The 23199-nt window shown below is 42.3% G+C and overlaps 1 protein-coding gene across 16 annotated transcripts in view; it reads left to right on the top strand.

Moving 5' to 3' along the window:
• The window catches only part of FOXP1 (forkhead box P1), a 453072-nt gene that overhangs the window by 341745 nt on the left and 88128 nt on the right, over nt 1–23199 (top strand). For 15 of the 16 annotated variants that reach the window (XM_059161502.1, XM_059161504.1, XM_059161503.1 and 12 more), the window contains 2 exons: nt 16712–16849; nt 17881–17970. In XM_059161502.1, coding sequence (XP_059017485.1) covers nt 16712–16849; nt 17881–17970 — 228 coding nt within the window. The remainder of the gene's footprint in view (nt 1–16711; nt 16850–17880; nt 17971–23199) is intronic. The other variant, XM_059161492.1, reaches the window with a different exon arrangement.

Here is a 23199-nt window from a genome sequence, read left to right as displayed (position 1 = left end):
CCCCGGAGAAGGAGCAAAAGAGAAGGCAAGATGCCCGACAGTAATACAGGTTGTTCTCTTAGGCAAGCTAAAATGTAGAGTTTGGCACTTCTAGGCTGTGATCCGGCCGGCAATCGACGAGACGAATGTGCATTTTTACATTAAAAGTGCCATATTTCACCGGCCCTGGCCCCTCCCCCAGTTTTTTAAGTGTCTTAATTTATATATTCCAGTTAACAGTTCATTTCTCTCCAGCTTTGAAAAGTTGTCTTTTGAATAAATGGAGGTAGTCAAAATTTCCTAATCCTGGCAGGCTTACCAGCAGAGGGCAGGCGTAAAGAAGGTTTTGCTAGGAGGGTGTGTCAACCTAGGGTCACAGGAGGGTGGCGTTGCAGTGGGAGGGAGACCTGTGAGCCTCCTTCGGAGGGCGAGATGCGACACGTTCCCTCTGCCTCTTTCCAGGCCTGCTGCACGCCCCACGTCTCCGGAAAAGCTGACTTTACTAAATAAAGGTGGCCAGTTGCCGTTATCAGATTTTCAGCGATTTCTCCATAATTAAACGTTCAAAAAAATATTCAAATGTCATTTCATGCCCCCAGAGCCATCTATTCTTGTCCCTTCGCTGATCCAGTTCTTGTTACGCTTAAATCCGAGGGTTTGCGTGGGGGTGTGCCAGGAACGCTGTTACTCTTTGGAGAGGAAATACGGACTCACACTTGATGGTCTAACGATTCGTTCTTCCTGATACCCAAAGGACGAAGCTCTTTGGGAAACGCTTTCCTGCCCCCAAACATGTACCTTTTGAGAACTTTGCACATTTCCATGTAATCTGTTCTCACCTTATGGCAGAAGCCGTCCACTAACACATTTTACATTTTATTAAAACAAGGGATTATAGTTTTATCGTAAATGAGAGAGAATAATTTGTTACAGTCCATGAGATGCAGACTTAGGACCGGATGTAGCCATTTTTCTTTCTGTGTAAGATTTTGTTTACTGGTGATTACATATGATTTTGTTTTCTGAGTGTCTTGATATTTAGAATGAGGAAGGTTGGGGGGGGGGGTAAATGTTTTCCATAGCTTATTTCCTCATCATGTTCCTAAGTCACAGGAATGTTGACATGTAATTGTGTATATATAAATTAACCAGGAGCGCTGGCATTATAAAATGTTGCATTAAATGAAGATGGTCCTGACAGTGTAGAAGGCGTCAAAAAGAGAAATTTAAACTCCTATGGAACAGTAGGAACGCATAGTCCTTTCCCCTGGTCACGCAGGCACAGACCAAAAGCAACATATTTAGGGGCACCTGGGTGGCTCAGTCGGTTAAGCATCTTCCTTCTGCTCGGGTCATGATCTCAGGGTCCTGGGATCGAGCCCCATGTCAGGCTCCCTGCTTAGCAGAGTGTCTTCTTGTCTCCCCCCCACCCCCGCTCATGCTTGCTCACATTCTCTGAAATAAAATAAATAAAATCTTAAAAGACATAATGACCTGTATGGTCAGCATAGACTTAAGCGCGACATAAACGGTATCGACACGGAGCTGACTGCCTTAGCTCCCTGTAGATAGATGATGTATTAATTTATGTTTTTAAGTAAAAGCACTTAAATCAAGAAGGAGCTGTGGTTCCTTGGAGACAAGTGCCCAAATCTCAGTATTCAGGCCTTGGTGTTACAATTTAGTACCTGTAATTGGCAGCTGGTTGGCGGTCTTTGGAGGCCTCAGAAAGACTAAATAAAGCAGGACTCCCTCTGGAGGGACTCACTTCCCTGGGCAGGTCATCAAGGCTGTTACTACGGTGAGGGATTCACCATTTTCTCTGTAGCAACAGTCACTCGGTCACGTTTCTTTAAGTTCCTTCATTTCAGAATACCAGTTTTGGGTACTCCCCTAAATTATTTGGAAAAGAGAGAGGAAGTGTTAATGCAAGCGTTGTTTGGAAAAAGATGGGCAATTGAATTACCATCTTGGCCTCTGGTCACACAGTTGATTTTTCAACCCATCAAACTGTTCATCAATTTTTATTTCACTCAGTCTGGCAGATGAACTTTCTGGCAACAGAAGTCGCAGTAGTTACCCATGAGAACCTGGCACCATAACTGACTGTATCTGAGGAGGTCTCCCACTCTCACTGTTGCTGGATATATGGGAGCCAGTGTCCATTCACGTGTCCATTCCTTGGTTATTTTCAAGCAGCTTCTGGCAAGGCAGGACCTCAGCTGGAGCTGAGGACCACGTGGGCCAGGAACCATGGCCGGTGTCTCCTTCCCTGCCATGCCATTTATCAGCATGTAGGAATAATGTACTGACAACACGCTCCTTCTGATTCTTCATTTAATGCATCTTCTCTCCATTCAGGGCTCTGAATGGGCAGTAAAACCTTTCACTTTTTCCTGCATTCAAGGCTAAGGCTCAGCAGAACCAAGTATAATACATGATTTTAGTCCCAGGTGTGTTATTTGGTGGTTAGAGTTTGGTGTGGGATCATAGTAATCTATTCTTAAGTACACAGCCAGCTGCACAATGGACTCATTTAGCAACTGACAGGTTTCTTAATATGTGGTGTTTGAACAAGGGCTGTATCTGTTGTGGGTGTTAGGATGTGGGCATCAAAAATATTTTTAAGTATGGTATTTAGCATTTCCTTCACTCTTCCTTTAACATTAGCTCCCCCCCCCCCCAGGTATTCATTTTAAGCTATCATGGCCATTCTTTTTCTGAAAGTTTGTTTCTATATCTGCTTCCCCTTGTGGACCTCAGTGCTTAGTTAGGTATGTTTGATTCTTAGAGGGTGAAAAAAAAAAATCACAGTTGGCTTTCTGAACCTTAGTTTTGTCCTCTGTGAAGTGGGAATTGCCGTTTCTTTTCAAGTTAGGACAATTAAAAGAGACCCTGTTTCTAAAGCTCCCACAATACAGATGCTGCTGTTTGGGAGTGAGAGGAATTGCTTTCTGACCTAGCCTTCTCCAAAGCTACCTGGCCCTCTTGGTAATGAATCAGTGATATTAACTGAGTCTTCTAAGTTTTAACCATAGGTTTTAACATTTTCAATTGTGCTCCAGCAGTGCAAGATTTTAGTTCTCACCGAATCCCAGAAACAGCACAGGTTGACAGGACCACAAGGAAAGGGATCCTGAGAGAGTCCCGAATCAAATGAAAATGGCCTGGGCATATACACAGCTTCTCCAGGTTTATCACCGATGCTACATTTCCTTACCTAGAAGTAGTACGTGAGTCACCATGTCATGTTTGGAGAGAGGGTGGGAAGGCTCCAGGTGGCCTCTGAGTTAGCTTGCTAAATTACTTCCCTCTCCAAACCGTCACACCACCACCACCCCCTCCCCGACAATCCAAACCATCAGTCCTTTAAACACCACCTCCCCAAGGGGCCTTCCCAGACCTCTCCTGCTCACGCTGATCTCCCCCTTCTCTGTGGTCCCATGGTGCTCAAAGCCACCGCTGTGCAATTTAGTGCTTGTGTAACCAGCGCCTTGCGTCACTCTCTAATTATTTTGTGTAAGGCTGTCTCCACAGGCTGGCTCATAAGCGTCTGTAATGTTTGTTGTTTGCTTGTTTGTTTGTTATTTGTTCTGATGCTTCGGAGACTTAGCTGATAAACACTGACCTGCAAAGGAGTTAGTCCAACTTGTAAAAGCATGCCTGAGTTTTATGGATGCTTCACCAAGAACTCGTCTTTGAAAAACATGAATTGCCTATACAGAGTTGCACCCCATTTTGTCCACAGATATCATATCTCAAGTTAATTTGAATACCTTTGAAAACAATCAAGTGTATTCTGAAATGACCATTTCCACTTTCTCACTGTGCATTGGTTGAAGGGAACTTCCTATATTTTTATTTCCTGTTTTTGGGGGCTCTGGCAGTCCCTCCCGGAAGAGTGTCTTGTCTCTTTAAGAGTCAGAAGTCTCCTGATTCCAGGTACATTCTGGCAGATTTAGGGCCCTTCTCCCCAAAAAGGAACACCCTCAGTCCTCCATTGAATATTCATGAGAGGGTGGGGTCACATTTTTTGTGACCTGAAAAATGCCATTAATAAATTTGTTGTCTGACACAAAAACACTTTAGGGTGGAGAGTGACCTGCCGTGCACCCATTTAACATCGGATCATAAGTTGACAGTCAACTGAAGCTTTTGTCTCTTTTGCAGCCAGATTGATGGGGGAATTTTCTGCGCCCCCGCTGACCTTATTGAGATTCAGGCATTTGCTTGATTGGAAATATTATCAATATACTTCCTGGTTTGTAGTTACCTGCATTAAACGCTTCAAATGGAAAAACACGTGCAAGTAAAACTCCTGGTACTGCCCCGTTAGGATTTGTGGTCTTTTTGTTTTTTGTTTTTTAATTGAGGGAGAATAGGTAATCCCTGGGGTCACTAGTTTTCCTGTTTTTGAAAAAAATAATAAATAAAAACGTTTGAGATTTTTTTTTTTTTAAGTATAGGCCAAGAAGTTTCTCTCTAAATTTAAAGATGATAAATGCTGCCGAAAATGATTGGATTAACCTGGCATTCAGATCTTGCCAGTTGAGCCAACAAAGTTTAGCATATTGGTGACTTTTTTTTTTAACACCATACTCAGCTTTAAATAGCATTAAAGAGCAGTGAATATTTCTGATAGAGGTCCTCTTCAAGTGCTTACTGAGAGTAGCTTTTGTTGTTGCTGTTGTTGTATAAATAAAAAAGGAATTTAAAGAATTATTTCTTAGCGAACTTGGAGCAGATGCCTTCTCGAGCAGCTGTCGTTCTAGAGGGGAAGTAGCTCGGTTCAGCGACGAGGCACGTTCGGTTGTTATTTATTTCAAGCCCCGTGTCGGGTTAGTTTTCCTCCGCGCGCACAAGCACGCTTTGGCGAGCCCGACTCTTGGAAAGAAAGGAGGTGGGGAGCGGTTGGGGGGGGGTTGAGGTGGGGGGAGGCCGAGGCTTGGTGAAACCCTCGTCCTGAAGCGAAAGTTCTCAGCAGAGGCCGTTTTCGAGGAAAGCGCTTCTCTGCGCTGCCTTGGAGCCCCGCATCCCCTTCCGATTCTGAACAGTTGCTCGGAGCAATCGAGGGGTGCGCGGGGCGCGCCGGCTCCCCTCCTCTGCCTCTCGGGGTCCTCCGAAAGGTTGGGACAACTCTTTGTCAGTTTCCAAGACGAACCAAGCACGCAACCCAGCCCCAAGCCCCAAACCCGCAGCCCCGGCCGGCGGGAGAGATGCGCGCCGCGCCGGGCTTCCCAGACGTCAGCCGGAGGCAGGTCAAAGGGTTAACAGCAATTAAGAGGAGTTGCTCTAGAGACAAAAGCAGGATTTCGCCGGAGCGTGATTTCACCTGCCGCGCGGAGGGGGCCGGGGCGCGCGGGCGCGGGGAGCGGGCCGCGGAGCCCATTGTGTGGGGCGCGGCGCGGCGCGGCGCGGGGTGTTTAGAGGCGGGTTGTGATTGGTGGAGCAGGGCGGGGCGGGTGGGCGCGGCGCGGCGCGTCTTGTCAGCCCGCGAGCCGGAGCGCCCCTGCGCGCGTGCAGTCCGCCTGCACGCCGAGGCCGCCGGACCCCACGCCCGGCCCGCGCGGGCGCCCCGAGCCGGCTCCGCGCGCCTGGCGGCTACATGGAGAGTGTCAGGTTGGTCCCTATGATTGATCTTTGCCGTTCTGCCCTCCTTCCCCGGGCTCCGCGGTGCCAGCTTCCTGGGGCCTCGCTGGGGAAGGCTGGAGCGCCAGAGGGTTTCCAAGTTGAGTCTTTTTAAAAAATAATAACAACAATTGCTGTTTACCAACTTGGGTGGGAGTTGCGCTCTGGAAGTGGAGGCGGGGGAGGGAGTGAAGAGGTGGGATGAAGGAGCTACAGGCCTGTGGGTCCTGGAGAGAGAGAGGCTTTCCCCCCCTTTCTCTCTCTCTCTCTCCCTTTTTTTTTTTTTTTTTTAAATGTTCATGGGTGGGGTGTACTGGAGAGTTGGAGGAAGTCCTGCTTGTGTGTTGCTCTCGCGCTCTCGCTCTCTTTTTCGTTTGCGATTCATTTTCTGCTGGTCTGGCCTTCACGCAGCCACTTTGGTAAAGCCCTCGCCATCACTCCATTCGGGGACGTATCTGGGGTGTGATTTATGTCACTTTCAGAGCGTGTGAAATATACAAGGAGCCTTCCATCTCAGTGTAACCCGTGTGGATGTTTCTTTGCTTCTGATAGTTTTGTTTCTATATCTGTCTAGGCTATTTTCAGCTTAGCTGTTCAAATTCAAGGAGTTCACACACAGCAAAGAGGGGGAGGGGGGAGGAATAAAGCCCCACACCAAAACAGGCAGGCGAACTAAGGGACACTGGGGCAGGTTGGGGAGTCTCTGGCGTCTGGTGCATTACTTTGCCGATTAATTAAGTAGGGAGCAGGGTTTGGGTTAGGACGTGCAGCCGGCTGAAGAATTGCCACGGGGTACTCCAATCTTCCCGGGCTCTGAATGTAACTAACTCAACTGTCAAAACTGCCTGAAAGACGGTCAGTGGAAAGGAGACTTCCGCCGCCCCCCGGGAGTCGTGATGGGAAGGAGGGGGCCTTTAGGAAGTAGGTGGTAAAGTTTTAGAGCAAAGTACATATAGACTCTTCCTCTTTGGGATTAACTCCTTCAAGGCCTACCAGTTATAAGGAAAATATAATAATTTTATATTCTTGTCCACACAGACCAAATGTTCTAATCAAGCCAATTTAAAAATGCAAATCACCTAATTTCCATAGATTCCAACATTCTGAAAGTGACACATTTGGGGGAAAAATTAAGCCTGATAACAGGAAATGTGAATCATACTATCAATGACTAATCCTCCTAAGAAAAAAATAAGTTGCATTTATTTTATCATTAGGAAGTCAGTGTTAAAGAAGCCAAAATATATATATATATATATATATATATATATATATATATATATATATATATATATAATTTTTTTACTTTAAATCAAGTGAAGTTTTTTATTTTATAAGTGGCCCAGTGTTGCTTTTTTGTTCGTTTGTTTGTAAAAGATTTTCTAAGAGGAATGTGTATGTGCAGTCAGAGATGGTTATGTGGTAAAGTGTTCAAGCTAGCATGTCATTGTCAAAGACCTCAAACATGATCCCATTGAGATTCTAGTTTAGGATTTGATGTGTTGCTGTTACTGTTGTTTGAAAGAATGCAAAGCGTTCTTGGATGTTAGGACTTAACACTAAGTAAACCAAATGAAGACAGAAGCACATTCTGAATACCCTTCGCATAAATTGAAAAAATGTCTACTTCTATTTTATGTGATTCTTTGTAGCTGCCTGACACATTTCAGTGAAAAGTGTGTAAAAATGAAACCAAAATACAGACTGCCTACCCAGAGACAGTGGCTGACTTACTCTGGGATGTGATAGAGTTGAACTGAAAACGGATTGGGCTGACACTTGATAATCAAAGTTGATTTATTGTTCATTAGTACTGCATTAGCCCTTTCAGGCAAGACAGTTATTTGTGTAGTGGCCTGTCAAGAGCGAGACTGCAAGCACCTGTCATTTCTAAGGCATGAGATAAGCAACTAAATATTAAGATGATGCAAATAAAAACACATGATTTTTTTTTTTCTTTAAGAAAATGGGTCAGTATCCATACATAAGAAGAAATCTAGAAATTTGTGGGGATTTTTTTTGTTGTTGTTGTTCCACACCCCCTCCCCCAGGACTATGCTTAGAATGAAAGCAAGGGGCTTTATATTCTCCTGTTTACCCTAAGAACTTTCTTTCCTACTCCTATGTGCAGTTCAGCTGATAAAAAGTTGGTCAGTTAAGGAAACGAGAAGCCTAACCTGTCAGTTTTTTAATCTGAGTAATTCAGGAAAGGTAGGCTTCCTATTTGTGTTGTGTTTTTAAATAAATTTATTTCATTAAAATGAAACTTTCCTAATCATGGGTTGATGGTATGAAAATGTGATGACATCATAGGTAAGCTATGATAATGTCGGATGGTAATGTCAAGTGCGTTTTCTGCAACATGTTTCACTCTCGATTTTCTTCTTCCCTCCCTGGAAGGGAATGATCTCATGACATACAATAGAAAACAACCCAGGTGTCAAAAGAAAACAAAATTAGTGAACTTTTGTCTGCAGCCATAGAAACGCGGATTAACTCATATTTTTCCAGAGGATGGAATGGAAACATTCTGCATGAGGTTATATAGTGTATTGTCTTCTCTGCATTTTCATTTGACAGGGATTTTAGAGTCTGTGATCTTAATTAAATCTCAACTAGCTGAAATAATGCTTCTAAAGGCATGCAGTGTTGCGTAACCTTGCTCAGTTGGTAAACCATAAATCACCAGAAAGCTTATGATAGGAATGGTTGGTTTGAATTTTTTTGTTGTTGTTTGCAGTTAAATGTACCTTAAAAACAAAACCCTCACCATTGCTGCCTTGTGTTTGCACGCTGTCAGAAGCTGTCACTTGAAAGATAAACTCTTTCATGACACTGACCAGTTCTGCAACTTTTCAGACAGCCTCCACACAATTGTAAGATACAGTGAAATTAAAATCCAGATTAATTAAAAACAATGAAATTCCAGATTTATCTTGGCTAATGTGGCAGAAGTGTCTTAGAGTTGCTATGTTTCTGAGATAATCAGGAGAGAATATTGTGACCAGCTTCTCAGCTTGAGCTAAAATTTGAGTAAAATTTGAATTGGCAAAAAAGAAGGGTGGAGGGATTTATTTTATTATGTGGTCTAGTTGTAGAGGAACATCACTAAAGAGAAACTTAACACTAAGGCTCCTGGTAACTGGTCAAATATCATAGCCAGTTAGAATCCACTTCTGGTAGTTCTTTGACTTATAAGCAAGGGATAAGGCAGCAACAGTTGACTAGAGAAGGTTGGAATAAATAAATACGTAAATTGCATCTGTGTGTGTTACGTGCTAAGCTATGAATTCTTTGCCAAGGAGTAATAATCATTAAGCAGCTATTAACTAGTCCTGGTTTTACAAATTCTACTAGTGCTTGTAAATACCAAGTTATTTACTTTGAGAGTCTTCAAATCAGATGTTTTTAACTACTAAAATTTTTGGAAGCTGTCTACTTATAAAAATTTGAGAACGCTATCTTGTCATATATTGATTTTATATACCTTTGTACATAATATTTCATATGAGGTTGGGAATGATGTTGCTGATGAGCTGTGGATCTTTTGGGGCAGAGAAGGAGTGCAGTTTTATGTATACCTGCATGGCTAGATTTGGGGATAGTCCTAACTCCCTAAGCTAAATGTGTTTTTGTTTGCTGCAAGGTTTCTTTTCTTGGAAGCAGCATGGTATTTCTGGACATTGGTTTTAGTCATTTCTCAGTGTACAAATACCTTTTATTTTTTCCCTCCTCGTACATGGCAATCTACATTCAGCTTTATTTATTTATTTATTTATTTTTCATTAAAAAAAGAAAATTCAGGTGCATGTTGGACGATCGTCTGCACACTGTAGGGACTTGAATTATCTGGAAAGAGCTAAACTGGGCCTCTACTTTAGGGCTGTAGGAATAGTCTCTGAGTCCCTCTTCCAACCTGGCAGTTTGTTTGAAGAAAAATTAATTTGGAACAAGGAAAAATGAATATTGAATACGTGCATTGTACCTCATTTTCAAACCTGGTTAAAAGCAGCTAATCAATGAAGATGCAAGCTAAATGTTATGGTGCACTTTTTAAGAATACCTTGGTATCATGTTTTAATTTTTAAGCTTTATCTTGCCCTTAAATCTGAAACATCATTGTTCAAATAACTGAGAACAAGGTAAATCAACAACATCAAAAAGGTCGGCTGCTGTGATTTCTCAAGGGCTTGTTATTTTGTACTTCCCAATTCTATTTGATGTCTTGACAAAACAAGATGACACAGGGGAGAATACATTAAATTTTGATTTTTTTCATCTAACCTGTTACAGTTGTGGCAGCTTAATTTCTTTCACTTTTTCCTGAAGATTTTTCTTTTTTCTTTTCTTTCTCTCTTTCCTTTTTTTTTTTTTGTACAATTACTCTAATTGTCATACCACTTCATGAGGCGAGTCCTCACGGATTTTCCCATTTGCCTTGATTTTACTAGGCATTTTTGAACACATTTTGACCTTTAACATATAAGGAGCTTTGGGTAGGCTTTGTCTTCATTAGAAATATATCAGTGAATGGTGAGATTGTCAAAGAAGCAACTGATGTTTTCTCATTAGAATCTAATTTGCACCCCTTGGCTTAACTGATGTAGAAGGTGCAGGTGTTGGAAACAGGTATGAGAACCTGCACAATTTGAGAAACTTCAGTTTCTCAAAGGGGTGATTGCACAGCAAGTCAGACCTTACAAAACTTTGGACTGAGCTAATTTTGGCCTATCTGCATGTTAAAATCCAAGGACAGCCCTCCCCCTCCATCTCACAATGTGGGGGGAAAAACATGTTTGCAAATTTAATTCTTGGTCTTAGAAAATTCTTTTGTGGACAAAAGGTAAACGTTTTAGTTTTCTTCACTGAACAGTATCCCTAGATCCATAACTGTCTACAAGTTGTTTTCCTTTATGTGCATCCTGTGTGTGTCTCAGATAGCAGTGGTACAGTTGCTATCTCTTCTCACTATTTTTGAATAATGCTTGATTTTAAGAGGACTTACTAAGCCATGGCCTCTGCCTTTTCTTCTCAAGAGCTAAAGAGAACTGTGGATAGAATCTTCACTGGGGTTTCTTCTTGGAAGAGTTCTCCCCTCCTCCTATTTGCAGCACTTAAAAATGATTTTTGTTGTTGTTGTTAATATAAAATGTCATAGCAGCTTTGATCCACGTACACCACGTACATTGTTTGCCATCCCTCCTACAGGAGAAAGATTGAGGGAGGAAAGAAGAGGCATTTTCTCTTGATTTAAATAATAATAATAACTGTTGCTAAGTTGAAAAGATGAGTGCTTATTGGATAATTATTTTCATGTGTAGCTTCCATTGTTTCCTGTATTTAACAGGCGCTAATGGGAGAAGCGATTTAATTTATGTAAACTTTACATTTTTATGCAAATGAAGCTGATATTTATTAGAGCTAAAACAATTATGCTGGCTCTTAGTGGAGTATATGCATGAGAAATGTTACAGGAGAGCAGTTGAGGTTCCACTAATGCCTCTGCTGTAAACAAATATGAATTTCTGCCACTTTTGAAAATTTAAAGACAAAAGAAGAGCTTGGAGAGCTTTGCCAGAGATTGCTTATTAGGGATGATAACCTGAAATAAGTCCTGATTGGCAGGCAAGTCTTGGCCATACAATTCTTCCTGAAAGAAAGATAGCCTTTCTTGATAGAATGTAATAAACAAAATGATAAAAAATGAAATGCTAATTGCATTTTAAAGAGGTCTTTTTTTTTTCTAAAATTTTAATAGGTGGTTGTATTGTTACTGAGAGAACAGTTATGCTAATGACTGACTACTTAGATGATTTTGCATTAATATAATAACCATTACCTGCCTTAATGCTTTGTACAGTATTGTGGCAAAATAGCTAAGTCTAAAAGAGTTATACAAAAAAGCAGAATTCCATAATGAAACAGAATTATACTTTCCACATGAATAGCAGGCTTTTTTTTTTTTTTTTAATTTTCTGAAGACTGAAATATTATGTCAGAAATGTATTTTCTTTCCTCCATGATACAGCTACCTTGCATGGTGTCTAGGCGAATGTGTTTTGTTTGGTTTTGTTCCCCACCCCCTTCTTTCTTTCTGGATACCTTGGGGAATAGATAGAAGCTTCCTAACTTTTTTGTTTGCCAATGTATCAGTTGTTTCCATTGGCTTATTAATTCTGAACACTATTGTCTTTCACAGGGGTGATGGTATTCATGAAGTGGTACTTCTTTTCTTTTTTTTTTTTACACAGGTTAGCTTCTATAGGTTATAGGAAATTTAGTGTAGGTTTTTTGTTTTTGTTTCTGTTGTTTTGGTTTAGTTTTTTTGGGTTTTGGTTTTTGGTTTTTTTTTTAATAGAGCTATTTTCTTTGTTTGGTTGGGTTTTGCTCTTCTGGACCCTTCTAATTTAATTTGTTTTGCTCTTGTTATTTGATGAACTAGTTAACGCTGTCTGACCTGGTCCAGTTATCATCCCATGCCTGAAGTCTGGAAGGTTATCGGGTTTCCTGGGAAATATGCGTGGTGAATAACAGAGATTAAAAGTAGTTTCTAATTTATTAATCCAGATTAATGGAAGTAAAATAGGACTTAAATTTTTCTGTCTTCTCAGTTTTATTATTTGTACACTTAGCAACTAGGAGAAGACGCTGATGACAAAATGTATGTGTTTACACTGGGCAGTGTTTACTGAGAGTTAACGTGAGTGAGTGTAAAGAGAAAGAAAAAAAATGATAGCGTGTTTTTCGTGTCATCTCCTCTCCCACCCAATTCCTCCAATTGTCTCTTAGATTAGCAATGAGTATTGTTTCTATGGGTGTTTTTGTTTGTTTGTTTGCTTTTTTAGATGTTTTTCCCCACCCTGTCACCTACCTCTCCCCTTCGGGAATAAAGGGCACTAATAAGGCCTATTATTTTAATAGTCTTCAGGCCTGCGGATGATAGAAAGTCAACTGGAAGCAAAAGAAAACTGTGGCAGGCAGAATTGATACAGCACTGTATGGGCTTCTACCAGCACTTGGGAGTGCACTCGACATTTTCCCAGTTACTGGTATTAAGGTAGTAGCAGGTCCCTACTAGCAGCGTTCAGAGAGAGGGCCAAGCACAGCTGAATTTCTGCCATTCCCACCAGTTCACGTGCACCTGGGACCAGCCACACCCAAATGTTATCAGTCAACAGTGTATCATGCAGTGTCTGTGTTGTGTTTTTTTTTTTAATTCACGATTTCCTCTTGCAACTCAACGAAAGAGTGTTAACTGTGTGTGTTTTTTTTTTAAATTCAGTTTTGTATGCTAGCATTCTTTAAATGTCTGCCAGAAGTTTAATTTGAATTTCTGATCCCTGAAGGCAGCTAGACAGAATCATTCTAGTTCTTCATAAATTGCCTTCTATGATTCATTGTTAACTCATAAAACACACTCATTTCTATATTCTCAAACAGTTAAGGTAGTTACAGCATCAGACATATAAATTTTTTTTTCACTATCTTTAAATTGTCATTGGAGAAGGAAATCAAGAATTAGTTGAAACACCCACTTCAGGTGTGAGCCCCGTAGCACAGGAAAACATCAGAATTTATTGTTGTTGTTGTTGTTGTTATTGTTGTTTTTAATCTCAAGGAGGGTAAGGTAGATGGCATATAATCTGGAAAAAATAAAGTTTAGTTTTGACTAAATAGTCTCAGAGAGGGGCCCATGAATAGTTGAGCACCGTAGTTAAGAACTCACATGACTGTTTTAAATACTATTGATTTAAACCACTGGCTAGATTTTATGAATCACGGCGTAATTTCTAAGCTTTGGCCATATTTCTCAGTGCTAAAGCACTCTCTCTTGTGTGCCTTTAGCTGCTTTCCAGACATTCAACACAGGATTAAATGATAGTAGTTACAGTGATCAATAGGTTAAGACCGGTACGATCACTCTTGCCGCTAATGACCTCAGTAGTAATGGGCAATAAAGTGTGGACTATAATAGCCTCTCGCTGGTACTGCATGCCCTTTGATTCCTAGTATTAGTAGGGACTAGCTACATGAAAAAGTTGGACATTGGGAGTTAAGAGAGTGGATATGTGTAGGCTCTCTTTCTTAACTATTTAAAACCTTAAACTGTGCTCAGATTTTTTTTTTTTCCCCCTCTCCTACCCAGGCTGGTTTCTGGTCCATTTGGATATGTTTGTTAAAACCTTCCATAACCCATTTTCAAGACACGTTGGAGCAGAAACTGGGGAAATCTCAGTTTTATCACATTTATAAATTAAGCTCAGGCCCACTTTGGAGGCTTACAAGCAAACTGGTGTGAAAATGTGGTTTCAGATAGTAAAAGCAAAGTTGAGGCCATCAGCATATAATAGCCCACTCCTGGTTATTCATAGACCCTGTGCCAGGCGGGAGGATTATTCAGGCTTCTTGCCTCTCTCCCTCCTTGGACTGTGCCTGCTGCTTGAGCATCTTATTACTCACCAGCACCTCCATCAAAATGTCCAAAGGGAAAAAGAAGAGGAGGGTCAAGTTCATTGTAATGTTTAGTAACAAGACAGTAACATTGTATTCTTCAGTAACTGTTCAGTTATTTAGGTTGAATAACTAACCCTGGGAGAAGCACATTTAACTATTGGCCATATGCAAGGGTTTCAAAATATCTGTATACGCCAGTCCTTTTTTTAACTTTTAAAATTGATTTTATTTAAGTATAATTTACATACAAGAAGATCGCTTGGTTTAAGGGTACAGTTGGAAGAGTTTGAGCCGTTGTGTACACTCAGTGAAACTACCTCCACAGTCAAGATAGATGGCATTTCCATCACCTCCAAAAGTCCCCTTGTTCCCCTCTCAGACATAGACTTTCCATAGTTCTTTTTAAAAAATTGTGACCAAGAGATTATGATGACTTCTGTTACAACTGTTAATTTCGTGTTCATCACCCATTTAAATCTTACACCACCCTATTCCTGTCTGTTTTCCTGTTCATCACCATCAGAAATTTGGCTCAAGAATATTTATATTGTACGTCATCCAAGAAACGCAGAAGAAAAAAGAAACCTTAAACATGGTTCTTTTGTTTGCTTAATCAAACCTCCTTGTATGATGATGCAACTCTCAAGGAAAAGTAAACTTCTATTGTGATATGTTGGCTTTAGCAGCTCGAAAGATAGCGATTGGCACCCCATACATTTTGAAAAACTTTAAAAGTTTCTTGTGTGTGAAGACGAAGTAGACTGATTGGAATTAATTTATAGATGGTTAGATGTTTTGATAATGCCTTCTTGTGTTTGCCCTAGATTGAATGCAAGTTCACTGTTCTAATCATTGGTGATATTTCGTGCTGCGAAGTATCTTTTTAAAAGGATAATTTATCCATTCATATACATCTGTCCCTTTTTGCATATAAAAATAGTCAGACATGCCCATCTGTTTTAAATTACAATGTATCTACATCTACACTTAAAAGGCCACTGCAATGGGAAGAATTCGGTGATGACCTTCCAGAGTTAGGTTAATGAAATTTTTCAGATGTTCTAGCCGGTGTTTTCCAAACAATGCGAAACTTGCACATAAACATCTCCCCACACAAAACATGCCCACAACAACAGTGCAGCTTGTTCACTGTACATGAATCTGACCTTCAGGAACCATTTTTAGTTCATCAAAATTAGTGATGCTGAGAAATCGGGACATCAGTGCATAATGACTGTGAAATTAGGAATGAGAGCTCGCTATGCAAATGACAGGACAAATCATGTGAAAAAGTCAAGATAAACTGCATATTAAGACATTATGTTACACAAAATTAATACTGCATTTCTCCCTTTTGCTTACTGCTCCCCTGAAAGATTTTTTAATTCTTTTATCTTCTGATCAGCTATTGTCTGCCGGATTTTTTTTTTAAGTGGCACACAGGCAAAGTGCAAAACATGTTATTACCTTTTATTGTAATACATGAGATGACAGGAGATCCTTTTTAACAAAGTATATCCTTTACTGCTTCTAGCTTCTTGCTGTCACATGTTTGATTAGAAACCAAAGAAAAGTAAGATGCTTAAATATTACTGTTAGAAGACATACAGGTTTTGTCTTTTCTTTCATTGTTATTTTTTCCCCTTTCCTTATCTTTTTATTTGGGGGGGGGGCGATTTTTCATGCAATAGTCTTCTTGTATTACGGGGACTGACAAAATGGTTCTCATGTAGTCTGCAAATTAAACACAAGTGCAGTGATTATTTTGAATAGCTAAATTACATTCTAGAAAGCTTGCAGAATTCATAGCATTGTCATTAGGTATCCGCTTGAATACAATTTGTGTAACCTTGGCCAAGACAGCCTGTCATTTTAATGTCAGTGTTTTATCTGAACAAGACATCATCCTTTCAGATACAGTGTGCAGGTTCCTTGCAAAGATGCCCGTGCAGAAACGTGTTAACAGTTGCAAATATGAAATGCTATCAAGTTCATCACTGTAGCTGTTTGTCACTGAAATGTCATGGAAAGCAGCTTTTAATGGTATCACGCGTAATATGAAAGAATGGAGACATCTGTGTGCTGGGTGAATAAGGAATGGTAAAAGACATCTTAGGAAAGGTCTGCGTTGAAGTTCGCGAGGTGCGCCCAGGGTTCAGTCACCCACAAGACCAAGCATTCATTGATTGTCCTTTAAAGATCACTGTCCACGGAAGAAGTGGATCAGAGTAGCTACTGCGGAGAAGGTACTGGTTCCCATTTGCCTTGTTCCCTAAAACACAACTCGAGTTTGCATTAAACTCCCTAGAGCTAATTGCCACCGAAGAGTCCTGCTTCCTAAGAAATCCAGAGCGTTGCTACCTAACTCTGGATAGCATTTGTTAGGTCTTTACTCCTTGTCTGCCTGCAAGACTGGCTGCGCACCTGTCAGTGCTGCGAGGGCTTCTTTTGTTTTTCTTTATTTCACGTAAACTCCGTAAGTGATGAAATAGGATTCGTTGCTGCATCCCCTCTGGATAAGGATGTTGCGCGGGGGCCGTTGGTCAGTTCTCCAAGCAGACTCGCGATGGTCTGCCGCTGACCCCGGAAGACTGAGTGCTGCGTGGGCGCGATTTCCTAGCTTCCTATTTACCCTTCATTAACGTTCTAGGTTCCCGTGTCAGTGGCTATGATGACACCTCAAGTTATCACTCCCCAGCAAATGCAGCAGATCCTCCAGCAACAAGTGCTGAGCCCTCAGCAGCTCCAGGTCCTCCTCCAGCAACAGCAGGCCCTCATGCTCCAACAGGTAACCATCCATCCTCCTCCTCCCAGGGCCGGCGACTCTACTCACTGTCCCCCGCACCTGATCCGCTCCTTTGCCCACTGAAGAGAGACAGGGCGGGAGGCTGGGGCAGGACACTCAGCAGGCCCCTGAGTATTCGATGTGGTTTGCATCCCAGCAAGGGAGGGGTCCTGCCCAAGTGACTGTGGTTTGGGTCTGGGGAGTACCCGATGGACTGAGATTAGGGCTGTAATTGGACTTGGTAGAAATAAGATCTTTTAGGCTTATGTGGCTTTACGCTCTTTTATTTGGTGAGCCCAGAGGCTTCTAAATGGTGTGAATCAAAGCGAAATGGGGAGCGTGTTCGGAGCAGGTTGAAATGTGACAGCTCTTGAAGTCCCCATTTCAACTCAGAGGCTCACAGAATTTTTCTTTTAAACATCAAGAGACATCCCGGAGTTGGTTACTTTTAAGGTGCAGAGTTCACTTTCCTTCTTTCATGTATGCGGATATGCGGAAATGAACTTCTGGCCGCCACGTGCCACAGGGACCTCATGTTCAGACTTCCCGGACCCCTGAACCAAAGAGACACGATTCAGAACTAGAGTGACAGAAGTGGCTGGGGTGAGACGGTAGGGACCGGAGGCAGAGCAATCTCCCCACACTGTCGATGCAGACGCTCACCACCCTACCACCCTGCACTGCCCCACCCTTCAGAAAGCAGGAGCACTTTTCACGATAGAGCATGCCCAAACTCCCTCAGCAAGGGCACTGGATTTTGTTGTCCCATCAAAGGTCATCCCTTCCCTTATTTTAATTAGTTTGTGCAGAAAATGGTATGTTTTTCATCAGTTCATTTTGGAGATTACTTTTCAGACAGTAATGCCAAGAATAGTCAGGGTGTGCTGAAATTTATGGTCGAGTCTCAAACTAAAGGTCAGGCCATTACAGATAAAAGGATGCTATTTTTCAAATCGCAGTTGTGTATGGCACCGAAAAGGGACAGTGGGTTGGCGCTACCCTCTGTTACTTACCGTCCTCTCTTTCCTTTGTAGCAGCAGCTTCAAGAGTTTTATAAAAAACAACAGGAACAGTTGCAGCTTCAACTTTTACAACAACAACATGCTGGAAAACAGCCTAAAGAGGTACCGACAATACATATTTTACTTTCAAACCACAGATCCCAGAGGACTATCTAGTGGCTATTAAACTGTCATTCATCTCTTAAATGATTGCACAACTGAGCTCTGGGTCCGCAGCTCTCAGACCAAGAGCGATGGTCCCGTTTTTCTCTGAGAGTTTGCTGGGTTCTGCTTGGGGGCTGTCCCCCGTTTGATCGTCCCAAGGCAGGGGTACTGTGGTGAGCACTGGGAAGCAGGACAGTGGGCCGGGCCTTCGGGGCTCCGCCCACACGCAGGCCGAACAGCAGGCCGAGATGCACCTGCGTTCAGCACAGGTATCCTCAGACACACGCTTGAGGTTTTCTCCAGTCCAGCCAGCTTGGGTGTGCGGGGACGGCCCTTCCTTTTGCCAGAATCCTCTCTTGTGAGGCTGGACAAACCAGAAGAGTTCGACCAACAGTAAACGCTATCTCTGTGTTCACCTTTTCTCCCAAGTTAGGCATGTATGCTAATCGCTCAAGGCAGGTGTAAGATAGGACGACTCTTCTGAGCTTGGATGATTTGGGCGTCCCTGACAAAACCCAGTGTGTGATGATGGCTTCCGTGGGCCGGGCGCTTGGGAAGAGCACACAGTTGTGGCACCAGGCCCCTCCAACCAGTTGGGTGACCACTTCAGCTCCGGAAGCTGTAAGGCCCGCCCAGAGAGGGTATCCATATGTCACGTCTTGTACGGGCCCATGTCGGTCTAGACCAGTCCCCCGGGGGGAGCATCGGTGCGTGTGAGGGCGTGACCATGCCTTCTTTCTCCTGATTTCAGTTACCCGATGTCACTTAGCTGCTCCTGTTTTTACCGTGGCCGGGAGCACTGTCCTTTTGAGTGTTCTCAGAATGCCCCGGTCTGTAGTTTGAGAAACAGCCCCCAGCCCCCTTAAACGGCTTCCTCTCCAGCCCCAAGCAGGCATCCGCTCGTCATTCGTTTGGAAGGAGCCTGGCTCAGGACTCTCCAGGGCCCTGCCCCTCCTGCGACCGTGGACAGGGGCGGCGCTCCTGTTCCCCAGCGGGAAGGGCCCAGACCATCTCCCTGCGCTGGCTCCTCCCTCCGCGTACACTGGGTGCTTAATCCATGCCCCGCCAAGCGTTCTCGCTGGAGTCCCGTGCAGCAGCCTGGATGGCAACCCCCGCAGAGTCAGGCCAGTTTTGGGGTGAAGGGGAGGAGGTGCTTTCAGGAAAATGCTGACACCACCCTTAAGTACAGTGGCGCGCCCCCGAGTGCTGCTGTAATAAAAAAGGGAACAGATTAAAAAGTGTCTAAAATGTAAATCTAAAGGACTAACAGTAATTAAAATGGAAATGGCACAGGGAGGGAAGGCATGTAATTGTGAGATATCACTGTGCAGAAGGCTCTCAGCTTTGTTTTGCTGGCTGTTTTTCTAATTCAGTAGGGCTTACTCATCAGTGGCAGTTCAATGCGCGTTAATGACTCTGGGATTGCAGGCATCACTCTGGACAAAGAAATGATTATTGTGCGGTCAAAAGAAGTTCAAAGACAAGAAGGGAATTTCAGTTTTTTCCTTAGAGATCCACATTCAAGAGCATATAAATTAAGCCAAATGTTAAAAACCACAGTCTGAAAGCTGACTTCAAAGTCACAACTCTCTAATTAATGAACTGCGAGCTTCAGTTTGGACAAGTTGTGGTTTGATGCGCCCATAAATCAACATGACAGGCCTGTTTCACAGTCTCAGACAGTGCTTGTCATTGAGTCACATCAGATGTAAACACAGCAGAAAAAAGAAGGGCTATGAAGGAGGTGCAATTGATCAACAGAATTGGTAAAAACCCACTTTTGAAGCACATTATGCATGATCACAGGAAATGGTTACAGCCTCAAGAGGTTTCCCCTTCTGCTGTTGCTTTTTTGAATCAGATTTCTAACAGCCTTCAAAAGGGAGAATAAGAATTATGGAGTTTCTCCCCTGTGGCTCGCAGGCAATAACCCCCTGTTGTTATTTTGTGCTTCTTTCTTTTCAAAGGCATCAAAATTTAGTTTTTTAAAGATCTTTAACTCTATATTTGAAGACAAACAAAAAAGGGCTGCCACTGTCATTCTTATCAGTTACCAGGGATTGTGTTTTTTCTTTCTGTTGCCACTTCTTATTAACCTCTTATTTGGTCTGTTAGACAGAGTTTGGAAGGCACGTCTGCACGCTGAGAGAACATGAAAGTTCAGACGAGCTCAGAGGGCAGATAAAGAAACGTGAAGGGGAAAGTTACACGGCAGAAGGAAGGATAAAAGTTAACTCTCCCAAATTGCTGCTGTCAGAAAGGGGGCATCTTGGCACACAAAGATGATGGTGGTATCTGAGTTTGGGAAGGGAGTATTTTGTATCCAAACAAGGAGAAGGCGAGACATTAGAGTAGCCTTTTAGCATCTCTAGGACTTGAGGTTTGCTGTGGTCACGTTCTGTCATCCACTTCCAAGGCAAAGGTGACGACCCAAGAGATAGGTTGCCTTCACATCCTGAGGGGTAGGCAGACCAGCGGGCAGGTCCCCTTGGATCCCATTCTCTGTTCCTTGTGCTAGTGGGTTTGGCTGAGAGCTTCTGTAACCGTGATTAAGAGATCCTTATTTTCCCGAGGTAAGGGGGATAGGCTTCTGAAATTATCATGCAGGTGGTGGTCCTTTTGTGCTAGGACGAAATAGAGTCACATGGTAGCAATTTCATGATGTGGACTGGTGGTTCTGATTTTAACAAGGTTTGAACTTGGATGTTGACAGATGGAACAAGTGTATTAATTTACTGAATCCCCAGTCATTAATGGCTCATAATTTTGAATCGTCTGCCCCCCACCCCATTTTTTCATTACCCCTCTGGTAAGACACTTGATCCTCAGCCAGAACAATGTACCTTCACTCAACTTGTTTCTCAAGTTGCCTTGAGATGTTTCCTTGGGAAAGTTAGGCTCCCCGTTGAGCTGGCTCTAAGACCTTCTTAGGGGATAGGTCTTCTGTAGCCCCATCCAGCTATTGAAGTGACTGCTCATTAATATTTGACAGAACGGGTGTGGAAAATTGAAGGCAGAATTAATTTGCAGTGGAGCTACAAACAAAGATCCCATCCTGTGCGGGTGAGGGAGGCTAAGTTGATTGTTTTAAAAGGGCCGTTTGTCCGGGCAGTTATGACAGTTTATGTTAGGGCAGCCGGGAGGAGCCGAAGAAAGGAAAACAGACCTTTGACTGCGGCTCTAGGGAGGGGATCTGAAATGCAAGGTTTATCAGGGCATTTGAGCATTTTAACACTGACTACTGACCTGTCCAGGGGACTGCACGGAGACCTTTTTTGTATGCATTCAATTGTGAGAAGTAAACAAACGGGCTCGTATCCTGTGTTTGGTAACTGGGTGGGGAGCACAGTTTGGCAACCAGCATTGCTTTTAAATTCTTTCTTTGGACAATGGGCCTTGTATACTTTCATATCCTGGCTTTTCAAACGTGGACAGCTTTCATGAGCTTTTCCTAGGGATGGCCACAGAGACAACAGAAAAGCCATCAGTCATTTTATATAAATACAAAATTTTTAAACATTTCATTTACAGTAAGACAGGAAACACCCTCCCCAAACTCCAGCACCCCCTCTCCATTCTTTTCTACTTCAAGAAGAGCTGGTTCCCCGATCTTTTATTGTACCCATGTTGGTTTTTTTTTTTTTTCTCTTCCTTCCTTCTTCTTCTTCTTCTTTTTAAGTGTCATGAATTAATATTTGTTGAGGAAGTGAAAAAATCACTTTGACATGAATATAACTATCATTGGGTTTTACATTAATGTGATAACATGGGAAGGGGTGAAAACAATTGGATCATTTTATGCATGCTGTTCTTAAAATGAAAACACTGGCTTTTCATTTAAATTTATTTAAATTTTTGTTGTTAGTGGTATAGAATTTGTTTTTTGGAGTGAAACTCAATTAACTTTCTCAGTGGCATGGTAGTAAGTCTGAAATTGGTTGCTAATAGGAGAATGATGGTTTTTACTGTAAAATAAACTGCACGGAGACCGAAAGGAAACCACCATTTTTCTCTTCCTTTGAACTTGGCATCAGAAGGTCTTGATACACGTACCATTTTATGGCTGTATCAGATCAAGGTCATGTGTTAGGTTAAGTGAATGCAGTTGTTTGTAAAGTATAGTTATTAGAAGCTCTGAAAGGCTTGAACAGTCCCTTTTAGTTGCAGAGGTCTTCCTGATGTTTTGAATGATACTCAGAATTAGGAAAACGAATCTTGTGGGTTTTTTTTTAAACGCTTTTTTTTTTTTTACTTTTTTTGGAGGGTCTGCAGTTTGGCAAGGGTTAATTCTCCTTTCATAACTGTTAGCCATAATGTGGCTAAGACCTCCACCTCGATTTGATTCCTAGCAGATTAAGGATATTAGATAATTTCCTTCTATTTATTGTACTACTGCATGTATTATCTTTCTATCACTCAGATAATTACTGAGGAAATCTACATTAATTTTTTTTGGCTGGAGCGAGGCCTGCTAAACACAGGAATGATGTATTGATGTTTTACACAACAAAAGTTTTCCTCCTGTCATTGTCCAATCAACAAAAAGATATTTATCATACCGTAAAGCCCCTTCTTTTCAAGAACAAAGCGGGTGGGGAAGCAGGACAGGCCAACTGACCTGGGGGTTTCTGAAACTAAAGCCAAGTTAAGGCATCTGAAGCTTAAAGTGTCCTTCACATTAAACACTCACAGTTGAGTACGATGTTGTTTGCTAAATTATGAATGTGTGTAATTAAAATCTAGTGGCTGTTTCTATGAAAGATTTACAATGTTATTTCATCGTTTGTCATGGCTAATTAACAATATTAGATGAAGTTTTTCTTCTTCAAAGGTCTGATTTTTTCTCATTTATTTATGTCAGGAGTGATAAACAGAGTAGTTAAAAGCTCCCAGTGCAGGCAAGAGGAAGGCAGCTAGTTCTTCTGTGTACTCTCCGAGGTTCAGGGTTCAAATCCCTCCAGACTGGAATGGCACCTTCCATTTCTCTGTGGCATGAATCACTAAACGTTTCAAAGTCTGGAAGTTCACATCTCGACTAGAAACGCTCAGGCCTTTCAAACTGTAGGAAAAGCTGACTTGATGGAAGAGTTATTTTTTTGTGCCGCTGGCTGCGGAGGGCAAGTACGTCCAGCCGCCCTCCCCATGCCCCCCCTCCAGCTCTCTTCCGATGTGCTCTGTCTTGTCCCC

The sequence above is a fragment of the Mustela lutreola genome, chromosome 2 (assembly GCF_030435805.1).
Source record: "Mustela lutreola isolate mMusLut2 chromosome 2, mMusLut2.pri, whole genome shotgun sequence".
NCBI lineage: Eukaryota > Metazoa > Chordata > Mammalia > Carnivora > Mustelidae > Mustela > Mustela lutreola.
The sequence above is the reverse complement of the archived record's forward strand: the minus strand, read 5'-3'. Positions and strand labels throughout refer to the sequence as shown.